The sequence below is a fragment of the Corylus avellana genome, chromosome ca10, assembly GCF_901000735.1.
Source record: "Corylus avellana chromosome ca10, CavTom2PMs-1.0".
NCBI classification, from domain to species: domain Eukaryota; kingdom Viridiplantae; phylum Streptophyta; class Magnoliopsida; order Fagales; family Betulaceae; genus Corylus; species Corylus avellana.
Window position 1 is genome coordinate 4,558,775 of NC_081550.1, and position 19,813 is coordinate 4,578,587.

Below are 19,813 nucleotides of genomic sequence, written 5' to 3' on the forward strand. Positions count from 1 at the left end.
CCATGACCAATACCAATCCCCCCTCCTCTGTCCCTGACTGCCACATCAACCCAATAGGATAAAAGTAGAAAAAGAGTTAAGCATTAAGAATGACTCAATGTGTAAGGGGTAAACTGTTCAAATTGAAAGTGAAGAGATTAAATTGACAATTAAGTCAAAGTGTAATGGTAATATTTATTATTTCCTAATATGTTAATATGAAGCAACCTAATGGAAGCTTCCATGACTATCTTTTTGTTACAACTATGGGTGAAAAGGTGGGCAGTTATTAATCACCCACTAACCACTAGCGGCTAACCGCTTTTAAAGGCAGTTAGGAAAAATCGCTAACTGCTTAGGTGGTTACGGTTAGCGATTTTAAGTTTTTAAAAAACCGCTCACCACCTTTATTTATATTATATAATATATATTATATTTATATATAGAAAAATACATGAAACGATATCGTTTTGGTTTTTTTCAATTTTTTTAACTTTTTAAATTTCGGTTAGTGGTTATTACGCTAACCACCGGTTAACCGCATATGCAGTTAGCGGAGGTGGTTAATGAATTTTACTAACCACCTAGGCGGTTACGGTTAGCGGTTTAGTCAATAATCATTGCCTTTTCACCCGTAGTTACAACTATTATCAGTAATCATTGTTCTTTTTAATGCAAATACCACCATTTTTTTATGTAGCTTCAAATATTGTCATGTAATTTTTTCTTTAAGACCTTGTTGCATGTGAATTTGTTTCTATTGATTTCAAATTCCTCTTCATAATACACAAGAATTCATTCGTTTGTTCTTTTGTTCGTTCTCTTTTAAAATAGATGTTAGTTTTTGACATGTAAATTCCACTTGTAATTTTTACCATTGTATAGCCCTTTCGCATAAATGAATAATGTGATTATTTATCCTATATACACTCCAATATTGCATGCTTTTAACTTCTTTTAAACCAATAATTTCTTTTAAAATACTATTTAAATGTAGGTTATGATTAAATATGTTGTGCATATTTGTCAAGGAGTCACATATTAATTATGTAAAAAAACTCTTGTGAGACTTTTTGGTCCTAGCTAAAGACATTATTTGAATAAAAAAAATATTTTCAAAAGCTACATTTCTTAAACAATTAATTTATGAATAAGTCTAGTAAAAATAAATCCACGTACCAACTATTCATGCTATTCAATTGCGATAATGATTAAAGTATTTAATCTCAGTAAATAGTTTTTGTATTTGAGGTCCAAATAAGAGCATTTCTAGAGCAGGAGTTGAAATCTAATGGCTAAAAAATGTATCAAAAAACTTATGTTAGTGATAATGGAGTTGATTATCCTCATGATAGTCGAAGTGCATGGCAATGACCCTATCCCTTTCTCTCCCGACTCCCCTTCACTTCCTAACAACCTTCATAGCTTCAAATATGAAAGTTATAATCATGGGTGCCTTGAAAGCACAATTGAAAGATGTGAACTATTACCAAGAAAAAGTGAAATGGAGGAGTGTATTATTTTTTATCTTTTTGAGTGCCTTTTTAAAAATGAAAAACATCGTAAAATTCCTGAAAGCAAACGGCTCAATATAATGGGAAACTGCATAAAATTTTGTTTCAATGTATCGAAACTTGAAGGCATTCGCGTTGCACCGTGTTTATTAGATTGCTTTGAAAAGGCCACAGACATGTATTAAATGCCTATATCTAGAATTGATGAGCTTTGAGGATGGTAAAAGGTATGCAACTAGTTCTCTAGCTCTCTTTAAATAGATATGAATGCTCATGTACACTTACGAAGAAGATATTGTTCTACAAAACATGCATAGAAATTTTTGGAAAAAGTACGCATACTTATCTTAAACTACTATCTGATTATCAAATCCCTCATAAACTATGGATTACTATTAAAAATTGTCAATGTACCCATTTTGATTCGCATAAAGACAAAAATGCCCTTAACAATTTTTTAAAAAGACAAAAATACTCCTTTAAATTAAGAAGAAAAAAAAAACTCGTGGGCAAGGGCAGAGAGAGGGGGGTTCGAGAGGGGTCAAATGCCCCTCATCAACTTTTAAAAACTTTTCTTACCATGGTAGAAAATCCCCTGATGCCCTAGTTGCCCACTCTCAACTGTAGATCAGGAACAATCAACACTCACTTATCAGACATTAGGAGCAAACGATTCGTGTAGTGTTGGGATGTTTTAGGTTTATGTTAGATGAAAAGAGGAAGAAGACGCTGACAAATTGACAATCATATCATTTTATTTAACACACCGTTAAAATAACTCTTGCTATTTGGACTGTTTGTGGACCACAACAAATTGGAGCTTTTTTTTTTTTTTACACTTGAATGGGCTTAGGAAAGAAAGAAAGAAAAAAGAAAAAGAAAAAAAAGGTCAGTGGGTTTGGTTGAGACACCAAACTCAAAATTTTTTATAAAAATCCAAATCACTAAACACTTCAAAGTTTCAAACAGCACAACACAAAATGATTAAAAACAAAAGCTTTTCTTGAAAAAAAAAAAAAAAAAAAAAGGCCAAAAGTTTAGTGAATAGAAAAATTGTGAATTGCAATTTAGACTTAAATAAAATTTTATAAATATATATTTTTTGTTGCCTATTTTAATTATATGAAATATATAATTGTAATTACTTAAGATTATGAAGAAAAACAATAATTTTATTAAGCTTCAATCAAATTCTAAACGAGTTTGTGTCGATGTAAATTTAACAAATATGCTAGTAGATCTTTGCTTTTAATATATATATATATATATATATATATATATATTGATTACCATCCTAGTGATAGAGATGACCAAGTCCGAAATGCACATCTAAAAAAAGACATTGTCAACTAATTATGAATACTCGTCGAAGATAATTGAATAAAATAAAGTGTATGTTACATTTATATATTTAACAATAATTAAATTTTGTTAGTTATATTTTTTAATATTTTTCATCAATTTTTTGTTCAACTTTAATTTATTTTTCATTCATAAAAAGATTAAAAAAAAAAAAATTTAACCCCTCAACTAAAATTCTAGCTCCGTCGCTAGTCGTGGGTAGCTTTTCTCGATTGTAATTACATGTTTTTGGGAAACCAATCACACTTACACATTGAGAATATACTCAAGCACTTAAGTTGGCACAAATTAAGAGATCGACACATATGGTGGCAACGTCTCACACCTTCATACAGATTCTCCAATAGAAGCTCTAGGAACGATCTTCTGACTGTCTCGAAAGTAAATCTTCCAGTCACATCAAGATCAAATCTCCTATTACTCACCATTTTGTTTTTAAATTTTTATTAAGGCCATTTTCGGCATTAGGAGGATCAACTACAATTTTCGATAATGTACAAAGATCATTAACAATAAGATAATAAGATAATAGTTTGAAAGACTTATATGTGCTTCCCCAAAATTGTCTCATACAATGCGAAAGAATACTTCATTTTTATATATTTTCATGATGGCAATAGAAGGTTCAAAAGCAGTTTTTTTTTTTTGTTTTGGTAAATATATTATTAGTCCCTGAGTCAATCCACCAAAACTGAAAAATCCCTAAGTTTTTTTTTTTAGACTTTTTACTCCATGCGTAAATCGAAATGTCAAATAAATCACCATCGTTAAATTTTTGTAACGCCCGTTAGTTTCAATCAAAACGTACCCTTTTTTTAAATTTAATTAATAAAAAAATTATTATGCTGAAGTGGTAAAATGATGCGTTTTGATTGAGACTAACGGGCATTACAAAAATTTAATGGTTGGAATTTATTTGGCATTTCGATTAATCCAAAAAAAAAACCTATGAATTTTTCAGTTTTGACGGGTTGACTCAGTGACTTATGATCGATATATTTACCTTTTTTCTTTTTTAATTGTCCACCACATTATGACTTGCTCCCCACTCCATTTCTTGTATATTTTATACACACCAAGCTTTTCTGACTTGTTGAATTTGTATTGGTTGTTTCAAGGTGAGTAAGATGGCATTACGTGTTGGTGCACTGGATCTTGGATAGTTCGATGAATAACAACTCCTAGCGTTATTGCACATTTTATTTATGTATCGTTTGAATTATACAAATGTGTAGATGTAAAGATACTTTTACTTGATGTTTTGTTTGGATTATGGTCGTGGGCGTGATCAACTCCAAGATTGTGCTATTTTGGAGTTGTTTATGTTACTTGATTGTGTGTGGGGTGATTGAGATAATTTAAATTTTTTCTTATGTGTTTTTAGATATTGAATATTGAGACCAACGCTTATCACTTGAAATATGTATGCCTTACTATTGAAAAAACTTAACAGAAGTTATAAACACCACAAATACATAAACTTTTATCCATAAAAAATAAAAAATAATAATAATAATTAGCTATTTAGGGTGTGTTTGAGATTGTGATTTCATAGATAAAAGTGCGATTTTAAAACAAATCGCAAAAAATGAATTATTTTGGATTACGTTTTAAAAAACTTGAGATTTGAAAACCCAAATTTTAAATGCTAAATTGCGATTTTAAAGGTCAAACCGCGATTTTGCCAAACATTTAATTGTATTTTTGAAAATCACATTTTGAAATCGCTCATTTTAAAATAGTTATTTTTAAATTACACTTTTTAAAATTGCAAACCCAAACGGACCCTTAGTTTTCCTCAAAAATGTATTATATACTTTTTGTACATTATTCTCTTAAGATTTTAACTGAAATATTATCATATTTCAGTTATGATAATGTATTATAACTTATGGTCCTAGCCGAAAACAAAAGTTATTTAACTGAAATATTATCATATTTTCAAAAGCTACAATTCTTAGACAGTAAATCTTGGAAGACTAATTAATTAATGTCCCAACTATTCAAGATATTCAATTGCGATAATGATTAAAATATTTAATATCAGTAAATGATTTTTGTATTTAAAGACCAAATTAATAAGAGAATTTCTACACTTCAAAAAAAAAATACAGGAGAATTTCTAGAGTAAGAGTTGAAACCAGATGGCTATAAAATGTTTCAAAAGAGTTAGGTCGGTGATGATGGGGTTAATTATCCTCATAATAAACGAAGTGCATTGCGATAACCCGACCCCTTTCTCTCCCAATCCCCACTCACTCCCTACCAGCTTTCAGGCCCTCGACTATAAAAGTATTTATAATCATTATTGCTTTAAAAGCTCACTTGAAAAATGTTCAAAAAGAGAAGAAAAAATTGGTTTGGAGTTAAGTATTAGTTGTAATATTTTGTCATGCCTTTATTTAAAAGCAAAGTATATTGAAGTTAATAGAAAGGAATTTATCCATCTTACGGAAAAATGCGTAAGATTTTGTTTCGACGAAAAGGAACTTGAAGGCATCCAGATTGCACACTGTTTACTTGATTGCTTTGAAAATGACGAGAAGTGGAATAATTAAATGTCTAAATATAGAATCGATGAACTCCATGGATGGTAAAAGGTACACAACTACTTTTCTAGTGCTCTCTAAACAGCTAAGAATACATACATCCACATAAATTTTCTCATACATTGTAAAAGAACACAACATTTTTATACATTAACAGGATGATAACGTGTCAATTTCTGACACGTCATCAATTTTTATTAGTAACTTTCAATTTGTTAACCCGCCACACATGTTGCTAATGACACGTCACTAATCATTAGTGAAGTGTCAAGAGGCTTGACACGTCACTAACGGGCCGTTACCAAAAAATAAAAATTTTGTAGTGTGTTTAATTTTTTTTTTTTTTTTTTTAACTTTAATTCTCCACCACATTACGAATTGCTTCCCACTCATTTTGTTGTATAATTCATATACACCAAGCTTGACTCACTTGGATTTTATTGATGGTTTCAGGGCGAATAAGATGGCATTACATGATGGTGCGCAAGATATTGGATAGTTGGATGGATAACAACTCCTAGTCTTTGTTATAAGAATGGAGTTTTATACGAAACAATTAGTAATATTAGAATATATTAGAATATATTATATTTTATTGTGTTTATTTTTATTTAGTATTGTCTTTATTTTATTTCTTATAAGAGTCTTGATGACTCAGCTTTAGTTTATATTCCAATAATAGCTTATGACTATTGGAATTATAGTTTGCCTATTTAAAAGCCATTACGTTATGAATAAAGTAAGCAGAAAATTATTTCAAACATTGTATTTGAAAAAGTTTTAGGTACTTTTCAATGAATATAAAGGGCCTAGGTTCTTTCAAAACCTAACAATTTATCCCATTATGTGTGTGTAAAAGTATTCACGTAACATTCACGCTTTGTCTAAAAATATAGTTTTTAGCATTATTCTTGAGAAAATTATGAAGGATTACCATTGCCTAAAAATAAAACAACTAGTACAATAAAAGCATGGTGTTCAAGCTTGTACCATAATTAATGATAATGAGCATAATTCTAACCACATGAAATCGAGGAGAATTCAATCATGCGATTCGAGGTAAAACTAGGTAAATCCTTTGTAAGATACATAAATTTTCCTCTCAACAACCAACGATATATTCTAACTTCATATCAGATTTTTCCTTTAAGATCCCTAAAAGATCCCTTCTCATCCCAATGCCCTCGATTTTTCCTCTATCAAACCCTAGTAGTCAAGGCTTTTTCCTTTGTTCATAAGTTGGTATTGGTCGTTCCAAGCACGGCAAATGGAGCGTTGATGATATTATTGACATAATATAATTGAATCTTCATCATGAATAGTAACATCAACATTTACTGAAGTAAATTTTGCCAAATACCCTTTGTGTTTATCATCATTTCCAGTCCATTCATTTTTAATTTTGTTATTGAAATCCTTGTACTAAAATATTTTCAAATAGCTTCTTCTACCATACTTCTCGTCCAATTGTTAAACTTAAAACATGCATGCATGTTTTATAAGTCCTGGTGCTAAGTAGGGGAGGATGCAGTACTATTAATTAATTATCAACAATTATGGACATCTTTGTTCTTTTATGATGATTGATCATTTAACCAATAGTGTAACGGTCCTTTAGCCACATCATATAGGTCCTCTATTATGATTGGTTAAGCTTAACTACGTCTTCTATGTTTTCTCAAAGTGTACTTTAAGCTAAAAATCAAAAAGTTTTCTTGTATCTTTATTAAACACATGAAAACACTAAAACAACACAAAATCAAATAGATGACAATGCTAAGGAATTAACATATGTGAAGTTAATAACGTCAACTAACATCATTTTTTAAAAAAAAATATGTGAAATATGTGACGTAGTATTAGTAGAAAGAAAGGAAAAAGAATGCCCCATTGGTCTTTGAGGTACCTTTTATCAAATCGTTCCCTAAGGTTCAAAAGTTATCAATTTAATCCATAATATTCGAATTGTTATCAAATAGATTTGTCTACCGTCATCACATATAACCCAATCAAAAGGTGACAAGTGCTTTGTTTAATAAATAATATAAAATAAAAATTACATAGTACATTTACATGCCTAAAGTTTATCGGGGCATCTGTTTTCTTGCTGCACCTGTTTGATTGCATTGAGTTGTGTTTAAAGACGCATAGTAAGTTATAGGTAGCGTAGCGGTAGATCATTAATCCTTTGGGGCATCTGTTTTTTGACAAACTAGTGTTAGCATCGTAATGGTAAAAAATAAACAAAAAAAAAGTGACACGAACTGTTTCAGCTCTTTCACTTTCCAACCAAAACAAGAAAAGAAATCCTTGGAACGGTGTGAAATTGCTGGCAAGATTGTCAAAACAGAAGGAAGCCCTGGCAAGTGGGTCTTAAGATTGTTTGGGATCATGAGCGATCAAAAGCATTTGCATGGCTCCTTCACAGAACAATTACTCGTCACCCCATGTTGATGGTCCACCCATTCCGACTTCAACTGTGGGGGATAAATCCATTGTAGGGCTTTTAGCTTTCTTTTTCTTTACAGAGAATGTAACTAAGCCACCCACCAAATTCGTGTCTTGAATAGTCTTGTCAACTATCTTCTTTTCATCGTCATATTTAGGATTTTCAGCCGTGTCAGCAGCAAAAAGATCTGCAAAAGAGGCTTCTGGATCATCAATAATATTAAGCTCACCTTGCTCCATCTTTGATATCTTCTTTAGATTCTTTACAACCTTGCCATCAACCCCCTCATGGACTGGAACTTCTTTCTTTGACAGCTTTTCATTCTTCTTCTTCTGCTTTTTCTGCCTTGATTCCTTCTCTACGTCAACATCTTTATCGAGATGATCATCTTCGCTATCCATCACATGACGTTTGGAATTCTTTTTCCTGATGACATCTCTTTTCTCTTCCTTTAGAACTTCTAGCCTGTTAGTATCATTTGTTTTAGAATCATCAACTCTCTCACTGTTCTTCTTGGTGTATTTATCGGTTGGTTTAGCATTGAATATCAGCAAGTTCGGCAGAACATTTTTGATCTGCAGTTAAGCTGCTTCAGTAAGAATCATGATAAGATGGAAAGGTTATACTTTAAATATAGATCAGGAAAGGAGGAGAAGATAGTGGGGAAGCATGAAAGGTCATTACCTTTTTTGCTAATGCATCCTTTTCAGCAGCAGGGTTTCCTTGTAGATTGAGATTTTTCAGATTAACTAATGAAGTCAGCACCTATAATTTTAGCATGTCGCTGAGATACCTGGTAAAGAGTGTTCTAGAATAGGGAAAAAAGCACGGGAAAAAAGACAACAATTACAGCTCAGTGTCTAACCTTCAGATCTGACCACCTTAAGATGACATTATTTCCCAAGTCCAAATTCTGGAGTTTTTTATTTCGAGCCAACTCATCTGGGAGAGTCTGAGCAGTTCAGAGAGGAGGAGAGAGGACAAAAAATGGTTAATTTTACTGGACAAATAATCAAATATAAACTACAGCAAGAAACTAAAGATATAAACAATAAAGGAAAACAAAATAAATATGACAGAAGCAATTACATGAGAGTAACTTGAAGGATGGTTTTCACTTTGAGGAAAGCTGCTTGCAAAAGAAATAAACGAGTAAGTGGAACACATACCATGATGCCATTGTGAGCAAGTCGGAGCTCTTTCAATTCAACGCAGGACTTGAGCGAAGAGCCAATAGTCTGAAGTTGGCAATTGGCGAGAGAAAGCTGGAACCAGGAAAAACTTAAGAGCCTAAGCTATACTTGGGTGAAATTATGCTGAGGCAGAGAACTTACCTTTGTGAGAGATTTCACCTTTACCAGAGACTCACCAATTTGACTGATCGGATTTCTAGAAAGAACTGCATTATAATCACAAAGTCCAAAGAGCATTATTGATGCCGGACAATCAACAGAAATTTAGAATAGATGAGAAAGAGAAGAAAAGTAGAAGAAAGAGAGAAGCAGAGGAAAAGAAGAAAGAAGCAGGAGGAGGAAGAAAATTCAGAAGGAAAAAGACAACAAAATAGTTTAAGCTAATTACCACAGTACAAAGTTATGCTCAAATAGCATAGAGATTAAACCCTAACCCTAGATCTAGTGACACTTAGGCTGACAGCCCACTAAAATACCATAAAGCCCAAGAGTTAACATAACCAATCTGAAAAATAAATAACAAAACAAATAAAATGCAAAATAACCAAAGTGCCCATAATACCACATCCAACTCTCAATCATCTAGCAACAAACTCATCGGTTGGGCTATCCTCCAACATCGATGTCCATACACATGTGATCAATGGCCTGGGTCTGCTTCGATCTCGCCGAAGTAGACCCACCGCAGAACTGGATGACACTCAAAATCGAACCCCAACCAGCACCACGTTAGCCAAGTCCAAGCCTGAAGACGAAAGATGCTGAACCGCCAAGTCCAAAGAAGCTCATACAGCTACCAGAACTGCAGGTGAGGCCTCCGGAGAGCCATCAGCCCAGGCGGAGAAGCACGGACAGCCACGACTCACACCATAGCTCTTTTTAGAAGCAAGTCGGGTCTGATGTTGACACCCCTGGATCTAAGAACACCACTTCTGACCTAGGGATAGCGCCACCGGAGGAGGCAACCAGAGAAAGGGGCTTGATAAACGAGAGCAGAACACCTAAATGACCCAGGTCTAGGCCCAACTTCGACACACCGGGGTCTAGGCCTAACTTCAGAGCCCTCTTAAGAGTGGGCTTGAGAAACTGGATTGAGCCTTTTGCATACCACACTTTCAAGGCTATTTTTTGTGACTTGAAGGACTTGAGCAGAAGGCACTTAAAACCACGGCTGGGCTTAAAAAATTTAGAACCCGGCCTAAAGACTCCAACCCTTCAATCACACTCAACAACGCCTGGTCAAACTCCAATTTGATTTTCTCAAGTTGACTTCTCCATTCCCATAGCAGCCCACAATTAGCCACAACAACCTTTCTTTTTGCTTCCTTACAACCCTCATCTTCCTCTTTATCACAAGAAGGGAAAGGAGCCGAGCCTCAAACACGAAACCTCTAACCCAACGTGACAAGTTGCTCCGTACCCTCAGACCACCTCACCGGAATTTTGGCCATAACTAGGTTGCGCTCTGTCGTGCTGTACATCTTCGTCTTCCCCTTCATCCTCACCACCTCCATATAAGATCTACTACCAGCCCCAAGTGAAGCTTCCTTCCCCGACGAAAAGGATCCACCATGGACCTGGCGCTGTGACATAGTGGTGGCTCCAATTCCTACCGGAGCATCAAAAAAGGCCTTCACCTTTCTTAATTCGTTGGCAAAACCACTCCAATCCCGCCCTCCACATTCCTTTGGGATCAAGATGAGACCACTTCCGCCACCCACCGCATACACTGCTACCTCCAAAAAGCAGCTTGACCCATTGGAACATCTATGAATGATGAAAGCCTTGGAGCCCTCTCTAAACGACTGGACAAACTCTGATAACTCAGTGTTACACACTAGCACCTCCATGGTGATTCTCAACCACCCAGTGCACAACTTCCCCATAAACACAACACAAGACAGCCCTCTTCTCCTTCCCTCCAACCGAAGAATCGAGGCCCCATCAGCCACTAAAAACTCGAAGGTTTTTGCTTCAACATGAACCCAACTCACAAAATCCATCTTCACCATTCACTAACACAAGTCAGCTACTCATGCACCTAACCGCATATTGAGTCAGTCAACTACCAAAAAGAACCACAAACAAAGCCGAAGACATCAACCCAGCACCCAACCGACCACCCAAGACCTTCCAAGCAGACAAACGGAAAGGCGAGAGAGGAAACTAACGGAATGCATGAAACACCCCGGTTCTATATTGGGAAGATGAAGAATAGCCCAAGTGAGTAGTTTATAAAGATAGTCATGAGTGTAAGTCTCACATTGCTAAATGCCTAGTTACTATGTAAAACTGTGCTTTATAAGGAATTCTATGAAAGCTCCAAATTGACTAGTTCTTTTGGGGTCATAGCGCAGATGTAACTAGCGTTTTTTCTTTGGTCATTATAACGCGCCTACACGTGCCACCACTGGACAAGGAGGGGAGAGAGAGAGGAAAAGTTTAAGTTGCAAGGATCCCTATAGTTACAGCATTATCATTTGAGAAGTAACATAACACAGAAACACGCAGGCTAGTCACAGTACACGGAAAGTATATGAGAGAAATCATAGACGAAAAAACTACAATCTGAAGATATAAAGATCTCCAAATTTCATAAATGAAGGGTAAAAGAAGTAATTGGAGGCCATCACCTACTCTTGAGGATTTATTATTTGGAGTTTGTTGACATTAGGAAACATCATAAGTTTGTCTTTCTTGGGCTTCTAGAGGGCCACATATGGAGCCAAACTTCCTGGCTAAATCATGGCCTTGGATTTTTTTTTTTATATATAAATACATTTACTAGATCCTAATTTCCTCATCAACTTAGGATGACTTGAACCTGATTTTGCGTGTAGAAAGTTATGCACGATTATTTCTTTATTGTCTCTATGGTTTCTCTCCAAGAATCATCATCACTAATGTTTTCCCCATTGCATTTTCACCCACAAATAAAAACAAACTAATCTAGAATAGACTTTTATAAGTTGCCATTAAAGCACAACCAAATCACAATTACCAAATATCATTTAACAAATCGTCTTATTTAGACATTAAATTTATACATGTAATATGAAGTCATACCAAGAGTATTCAAGTCCGTCATCTGATCAAGTTTGCAAATGGAGATAATCTCATTATCTGCACTACGAGAATATAAAGTATTAGTAAAAAATGGGGAAAAAAACAAACACACATAAAGAATGTTCCTCATCATCTAAAAACATAAACTTTCAAACTAGTAGGGTAATGCAATGATTACACTAGAAAGCTCACCATTCAATATCAATGCACGTAAACTCAGAAGAGATCTGACCTCATCCATTGATCTCAGCTTATTTTTGCCTGCATTTAACACCTGATTACAAAAGATGGAACAAAGTGACTTTCAGAACCTTATATAGTTCAACAACTTAAAATTAAACCAACTAAGAGGACACTTCATGCAAACGATGTGCTCACTTGTCTCTTAAGAAGGGGGAAAAAAGTATTTAAAGATTAATCGAAAATGGGTGAAAAAATACTCAACGGTTTAATCGAAAATGGGTGAACGGGTCTATTCGAATGAGCTCAACAACACTTGCTCAGGAGTACAAGAGATATTTCACACAAAATTCTACATAAAAAATGCTTCCAACTTTACCAGATTCACAGTAAATGAAGTGGAAGACTCAGAAACTTACGGTGAGTTTAGAAAGTCCTTCAATTCCTCTTAAGCTTTCCAGTTTGTTTTGTACAACTGCCAACCACTTCAAATTGACGCATTCTTTCAACCCCTGATTTATCATCATCCCAAAACTACATTAAACTTAGGCGTACATACATATTGCAAAAAAGCATATATATATATAATAGGGTTCTAGAGAGGTAGACCTCGAGAGAAGTGAGATTGTTGAAGGTGAGGTCGAGCCTCTCCAAGTTCTTGAAGCCACTCAAGCATGACACCTGCCAAGTTAGAGGTTTCAATAAAAATAGCTCTATTGTTTTTAGAGAGAGAGATTGAAGCAAATGGGGAAGAGAAGAGAACGACGTCGTACATCGGAGAGAGCCTTGTAAGTGAGCTTGAGAGATGAAACGGAGTTGGGGTCGCTGGTGGTGTTGTCCTTCAAGACCTGCTCGGAGCTCAAGCGAGTCATGCTTTGGACTCTCGCGGAAAACCCTAGCTTGTCTCTGCAACAACGCTTTTGCAACCAAAGCCTTCCAACTAAAAACTGCGGTACGGTTTTCCGTTTTCGTTTCCGGGGCCGAAAGCCTTCAGGTGGATTGGATTGCTCACTACTCTTGGGTCGGGTTCACAACAACTTGTATTCTAGTTTTGCTCCGACTCCGAGTTTAGTTTGGCTCCCAGAAGGTTTGGCTTAGTGGCAAGAAGCTTTGCTTAGTTAAGAGAGATGTGTTTGAGTCTCTGGCTCTACGGGTTAATTATAATTCAACTTTTTTAATTAAACGAATTAGACATTCTAATCCGTTAATTTTGTGTTTGATTCGTGTCAAACCCTTAAGTCGTGTCAAAAATTATCTACCCTAACATATATTATTGTGCTTTCACAATTTGTCACACTATCATCAAACCCACATTAGATGTTGAAAATTGGGATTATTTATACCAATAACTGGAGTGAGAGTGATATGGTAATATGGTATTACCACACCAATACCATACCTGATCCCATACAGTCCCAGTGATTATTACCCATGGCCTCTTATGTTTGGTTTGTGAACCATGAATATCAGAACTCCTTTCAGGATTTTGGGTAATAAGCTAATGCTACATATATAGCAGAAGTTGAAGCTGTAGAAAATAACATAAGCAGGTTCAAATAACAAATAAAATAGATGCACCAGCTTGAAAACTCCGACGAGTTGACCTAAGTGGGACTCAACATCACAATTAAGTCAAAGGTTTGGGAAAAATTTCTTAAGGCCACGCCCGTGGCGAAGACATCTTGCACAAGTTCGGAGTTTGCCCTTCAAGGATATGTTAAGCGATCGTACTTTGTAAAGTTTCCCGTAATTAAAAAAAATACACAAACTTTAAATCTTGACCATAAAATAAATTATGGATTCTTGTCTGGGATAGATATCAGAGGATCTAAAAGCAAACTTCCGTAAATATATCCATTCATTAAAGGAAGAGTGCAAACTAAAATTTCACCAGTTTCTTGCATCCGTGCTGACATCCTGGCTGACTATGATATCCTAACTCACATTCGCAATTCAAATTCACCAGGAGCAGCAAAAATTACCGTGCAGGTGAAAATTACAAATTTCCCCAAGCTCCAAACGCTTGAGAAACAAATACTAGCTATCAGCCAAGTAAAGCCATATTCTTTGACCAAACCTTCCTTCCTGCTCATGCAAAATCGATGACAGAGAAAGTTGATCCAGCATAACTTCAAGATTCAGACTACTTTGACATCCAGGGAAATTGTTTATAATTATCATGAAATATATTTCTCCTGCTGCTCCTGAAGAAGCCTTGCTGAAGACTTTGCATCCAGATATAATGCACTCACTTCCTCAATATCCCCCTATAAATCAAACAAATATAAACAAAATTACGCATGCAGTCTGGAAGGATTTTCTGCAAGCAGATATACTATCGATTAATCAAAATCACAATTACCTTGCAGATTTTGTCTCTGCCATTCATTTTTGCCATGATACTGGCAGGCGATAACAGCTGAACTGCATGCCTGAAGAAATGACACAACTGTAACTAGATACCCTTCGAGAGATGCGTCCCACAAACAGAAAATCAAAAGATTAAACCAAACCTTAAGGATGCTCGCTGCCCAATGTCCCCAAGGTAAGCCAAACTTTCGTCATCTATAACTAGGTCTTCCACGCTTGCACGGAGAGCTATAATCTGCCAGGTAACAAAGACCGGAAGTATCAGAATGTGAAAATGATAACATGGTCAACAGTAGTTAAGAACTTTCAGACAATAACCTTTATCATATCAGCAACATCATAAGTCTGCGTTCGGATAATCACCAACCGGTCCAACAAGTCGACAGGTATGCCATGAGGACTTGCCATATCAGTGCCTCTGCATGGCAACATATTCATGTTCAGAAATTAGAACATCACAGTTAACTAAGTCATGTTCATGGTCCAGGTGAAAAATGCAATATTATATACCACTATAGATGTAAAAGACCAAAACAATTAAAGCATGACACAGAACAATTAACATAGCATAGTTCTTAAGATCTGTGGTTACTGCAGTACTACCAACTCTAGTATCCACTATGAGAAAAATAAGATGCAACTTACATTTCTGCTCCCAAAACCACTAAATTTAAAATAATAAGGGACCAAAATACCCATAATTACATATTGAGTACCTGAAATCAATTTCATATCGCATGTAGGTATATCTTGTATCTGATGGTTGAAAACTTGTAAAATCAGTCTCCGACCATCAAGTACTTGTAAAGAGGAAGGAATAATTTAAGACAATTCATTTTTTTAAAAAACAAAATTGACTTTTACATTGAACAATGTGGAACTACCATGGCATAGTCCCACGAAAAGGGACATGCTTCATGCTTGGACTACATGGGGATATATTTGTCTTTACATTAGATGATTCAAATAATTAACTTTATAGAAGCTATAAACAAAATCAAGCAATCTTGTGATTCGTGATCTAACAAATTTCCTTTGGCATGGATCATCTAGATGTAGGCCACATCATTTTAAACAATTCACAAACCAATGTGCCCAAAAACACATACAATACCTAATTGCTAAACTACTACTACAAAATTTCCAAGGTGTATAAGAGTTCATACCTTACGTTGCATATCCCTCTATTTGTAGCAAAGATTACTATTGGAGATAGGGAGCTCTCTAAAGCACGATTCATGTATGAAAAGCATTCCATATCCAGCATATTTACCTGCAAATCATGATTAAAATTAGATAAAACAAATAAACAAACAAAAAGCAATCATGAAATATTTAAAACATGGGAAGGGCATAATACAGAAAAGAACCTCATCAAGAAACAGAACTCCAGGGACAAGCTCCGCTACACCTTCATCAATATACCGGTTAACAACCTGTCATTAAGAAAACCATAAAAACTAACTTCAAAGCTAGATAGAAATGTAATTTGGAACTACAATAGAAGATCTCATCTGTAATACATCAGAATGGGATGAAGACAGGCACAATCAGAAGAATTTTATCTATTACTTTGAAAATAAAAGATGGACTATGTCAACATATTGGAACTTTCAAAATAATCTGCGAACGATTTTAACTTGGGAAAAGAGCTTTCCCCAAAATAATTGAAGAAATTCCTCAGGAACTTTATATTACCTCCAGACCATTCTTAGGCATCAACCCAAAGAAAATACTATATTGAAATTAATAGCTGACACTAATCTATGAAGTCATACCTTGTTGATTTCCTGTCGTAACTTGTCAGTTATTTCTGTTTTCCTAGGTTTCATCATCTGACCCATTAGAGATAGTATATCTTGCCCGCCTTGAGGCCGAGCATTTGCAGCATCTAGATCATGTAGTGTTACATCCTGTTAAAAAAAATCGACCAAAAAAAGAGAAAACCAAGCATCAAACTTGTGAGCTGATTATATCTAAAAGATTGTTTTGTCAGCCTTCTGATGAGGATGAAATTTCAACAATAATAAGAATCAGGATAATCTCAGAATACAAAAGAAAATTCTATCAAAACCATGAAGATATACATAGATCTGAAAGCAACTTTATATATTAAGCCCAAAGGCTCCTTTTTTTTCTCCTGTTCTCTTTCCCTTAACTTTTTCTTTTTTTCTTTTTTTTTTTCATTAAGCAAAATTTCAGGGTAGGACCAACCCAACTCCACCCCTCCCTTTTACCACTTAGGACAGGCCAGCAGTTACCAATCCATTTAGAAGCTCAACAACTTAGTTAGCCACAACAGTTACAAGGTGATAAGTCCAACCAACTTATCAAAAGAAAAAGGTGATAAGTCCAACCAACTAAAAGGCATAAAATTCAAGCTGTATCATGCTTGGTGGGCTGCAGTTATCAACAGTGACTACCCACAATTGCAAGTCGGTGGAGTTTCAGCATGCTTCATCAGGAAATTTTTAAAACCCATTTCCCCCATTGGTTAAACACGTTTGCAAATAAAAAATTTATTATTTTGATGGTGTACACATTGCTCAATAGTGATAATCAGAATTGAAACATGCATTTGCTTATCAACAAGAAAGAAGAAGCCATTGCATTTACCAATCAAAAGTGCAAGTCAAAAATGAAGATGTGCAACTATCTTGAACTGGTATGGAACACAGAGTCAGGAAAAATGTCCAATACTAGGATTATAAATTAGTGTAGGACTTTAGGAACATACAACCCACTCAAAGAACCAGCAGTTGAAGAAAAACAGACCTGAACTATCTCCTTCTTTTTGTGAACCTCTCCTTTAGGAAGTGGAACATACTCTTCTGCTTCAAGGTCAAATTCTGTTGCAAAAGCATCACTTCTGCCCACCCTCTTTACTGCTCCACTATTTGCTTCAATATATATGACGTCACCAACAGCTACCTGCAATAAGTATCAGGAAAACCAAGAGGTAAGGGATTAAACTATAATCAAATCTTCAATTACATTCCCACTTTGAGCATGCCAGACCCCAGGTTAAAAATAAAAATATATAAATAACTAAAAGGAGAAGGAAGGAGGAGAATGGGAATCAAAGTGACAAGACATCAGAATGCATTGCATTAATGACCCTCAAAAGGATCAACATTAACAACCAACAGAGAAATATATATATATAGGAGTAAATTTTATAATACTTCACAAAGACATTATAATAAGTATATAAAAATATCAAGAATGAAAGAAGTATGTTTCTATAGTGTACAAAGAAAAGCAAAGAAATAAATAGGACCTTACCTTTTCCTTTATCAAGGCATCATAAATAGTCGGATCCAACTTCAGTTGTTTGGTTCCTTTCACAGTTTTTAATCCAATGATCACATGGCTAATGCTTTTACCATAGCCACCTGTCACGCTCTCAGTTTCTTCTGGGGAGAGTTCAGTCACCTATAATAAGACTAGCAATACATCAAGCATTGAAAAGAAAAAAGGAGGAATAAAAATAACAAGAAGTGATCATAATGACATGAGACTAATATCAAAGAAGCATTATTACAGTCACTTGCCTCTCCTTCATAGACTTCTTTATTTTCCTTGATACGTAGACCTATGGCCCGTCGAAAATTTTCCATCAAAACCTCCGTTTTCTTTACTTCTGATGAGTATACTTCTGAACCAACCATTGGGCAGAATGGAACCTGTAAATAACAAAGAAAAGCGTTATTTAATTAGCCTGAAAGACCAGCAACCATCTAATATCAAAATGGGAGGAAAAAAAAATCCCAAAAAAGCAGAACATTTTTAAAGAGCTCTCACTAAGAAACACTAAATTTTTTTTTTTTTTAACTTGAATAACTGTGAGAAGTACCTTGCTCCCGAGTTCCTGGGATATCCCAAGTGCGAGGGCTGTCTTTCCTGTACCGGGAGGTCCAGCCAGTAGAAGTGCCCGGCCAGCCATCTTCTTCTGTCGTATCATATCAACTACAAGACCAGCTGCTTCCCTTGCATCTGCCTGGCCCACAAAGCCAGCAGCCAAAGGTAACGCTCTTCCATTGGCCTGGAAAAGGATGGCACCAAAAGTCACACTTAATCAGATCGAGATCAATCCAGAAAACCAGCCATGATTTCCAACATGTATTCAAGCAATGACCCATATATGCCTCTAGCATTTGGTCTTTCCAAAAGTGACCACTTTTTTTCAAATTTTCTGCCTATAAATAGGTCGTTACAATTAACATCCAAAGCTCTATTCTCGTACTTCTTTACAAAGTGAAGGCCTTTCATCGGATAAAGATCAAAGCAATATACAAAACACAAAGAGAGAACAAGAGAAGGAAAAAATAATCATATCTACGATCATATACCATCAATGTATCAAGATAGTTATCAAAACCTCAAAGCACTAATCTCATCAGGCAAAAATAATAAATAAAGAGCATCACATTCAGTGACCACATAGTTAGAACTACAACTAATAAAATCCCAAACATCAAAGTGGAAACTTTAACAATGAATATCTGCCCCGCTGAAAAATTTAGGCCCTTAGCTAATACAAAATGCATAGTAGCTAAAAAAACAAAAGTACCCGATAGATAGATTTGTAGAATCAAATGCATTTGAAGCATGCAATAAATGAAACGCGAGAGGCTAGCATTTCAAATTAACCAAAAGGTCTCAAAGGCCATTAGTCTATGACCGTCTCTAAGGACAAAACAGTTTGCAACCGAATTTTATGGCTGGATTTCCAGGTTGCATGAACCTTATATGTAGATAAAGAAACAAAATTTATTACAAAGGAACCAAGAGCTGATAGGGGTATTTTGAAATATACACCCAAAGTATGTATGCAAGCTTCAAGGCGAGGTAAGCAGGAGAAAAAACTAGAATATACCAAATCAAATGCATATCAGCCCCACACACACAAAAAAAGAGCAATGCCAAAAAATATTGTGATAGAAAACCAAGGCTCAATAGTTCATCCAACAACTAAAAAGTAAAGCATAGAAAAGAAAAGGCAAACAAACACCAAATTGGACACTAAAACCTAAACCCTTGAGTTTTTTTTAGGAGCCGAAACGTTTTTCTTTTACCTTTCTTACAAAAGTTGTGACTTTTACGGCAAATTAGAGAGGAATCCTACATAGGAGAGAGAGAGAGAGAGAG

At 35.2% G+C, this 19,813-nt stretch overlaps 2 protein-coding genes across 2 annotated transcripts in view; both read right to left on the reverse strand.

The window, feature by feature from the left end:
• Window positions 1-7,555: 7,555 nt before the first annotated feature.
• Window positions 7,556-13,364, reverse strand: LOC132164605 (protein phosphatase 1 regulatory inhibitor subunit PPP1R7 homolog). Its single transcript, XM_059575142.1, has 10 exons — window positions 13,066-13,364; window positions 12,902-12,973; window positions 12,712-12,804; window positions 12,305-12,386; window positions 12,113-12,169; window positions 9,188-9,252; window positions 9,023-9,118; window positions 8,719-8,805; window positions 8,538-8,618; window positions 7,556-8,428 (listed from the first exon to the last, which is right to left on the reverse strand). Exons 1-10 carry the CDS (start codon window positions 13,162-13,164, stop codon window positions 7,838-7,840), a joined length of 1,323 nt encoding a protein of 440 aa, XP_059431125.1. The 5' UTR covers window positions 13,165-13,364; the 3' UTR covers window positions 7,556-7,837.
• A 688-nt stretch (window positions 13,365-14,052) lies between these two features.
• Window positions 14,053-19,813, reverse strand: part of LOC132162761 (ruvB-like protein 1) — a 6,971-nt gene continuing 1,210 nt past the window's right edge. The window contains exons 5-15 of the mRNA XM_059572989.1: window positions 18,519-18,707; window positions 18,217-18,348; window positions 17,948-18,097; window positions 17,438-17,593; window positions 16,441-16,575; window positions 16,033-16,098; window positions 15,829-15,935; window positions 14,981-15,080; window positions 14,806-14,897; window positions 14,655-14,724; window positions 14,053-14,559 (exon numbers count right to left, since the gene is read on the reverse strand). Coding sequence (XP_059428972.1) covers window positions 14,470-14,559; window positions 14,655-14,724; window positions 14,806-14,897; window positions 14,981-15,080; window positions 15,829-15,935; window positions 16,033-16,098; window positions 16,441-16,575; window positions 17,438-17,593; window positions 17,948-18,097; window positions 18,217-18,348; window positions 18,519-18,707 — 1,287 coding nt within the window. The 3' untranslated portion in view covers window positions 14,053-14,469. The remainder of the gene's footprint in view (window positions 14,560-14,654; window positions 14,725-14,805; window positions 14,898-14,980; window positions 15,081-15,828; window positions 15,936-16,032; window positions 16,099-16,440; window positions 16,576-17,437; window positions 17,594-17,947; window positions 18,098-18,216; window positions 18,349-18,518; window positions 18,708-19,813) is intronic.

What these genes read in the sequence shown, in the direction of transcription:
- LOC132164605 (XM_059575142.1), bottom strand. Translation starts at nt 13,164, where the DNA reads ATGACTCGCTTGAGCTCCGAGCAGGTCTTGAAGGACAACACCACCAGC. An exon ending in AAGGACTTTCTAAACTCACC is followed by an intron (nt 12,387 to 12,711) that starts GTAAGTTTCTGA and finishes TTTTGTAATCAG; the next exon opens with GTGTTAAATGCAGGCAAAAA. An exon ending in ACGTGCATTGATATTGAATG is followed by an intron (nt 12,170 to 12,304) that starts GTGAGCTTTCTA and finishes CTCGTAGTGCAG; the next exon opens with ATAATGAGATTATCTCCATT.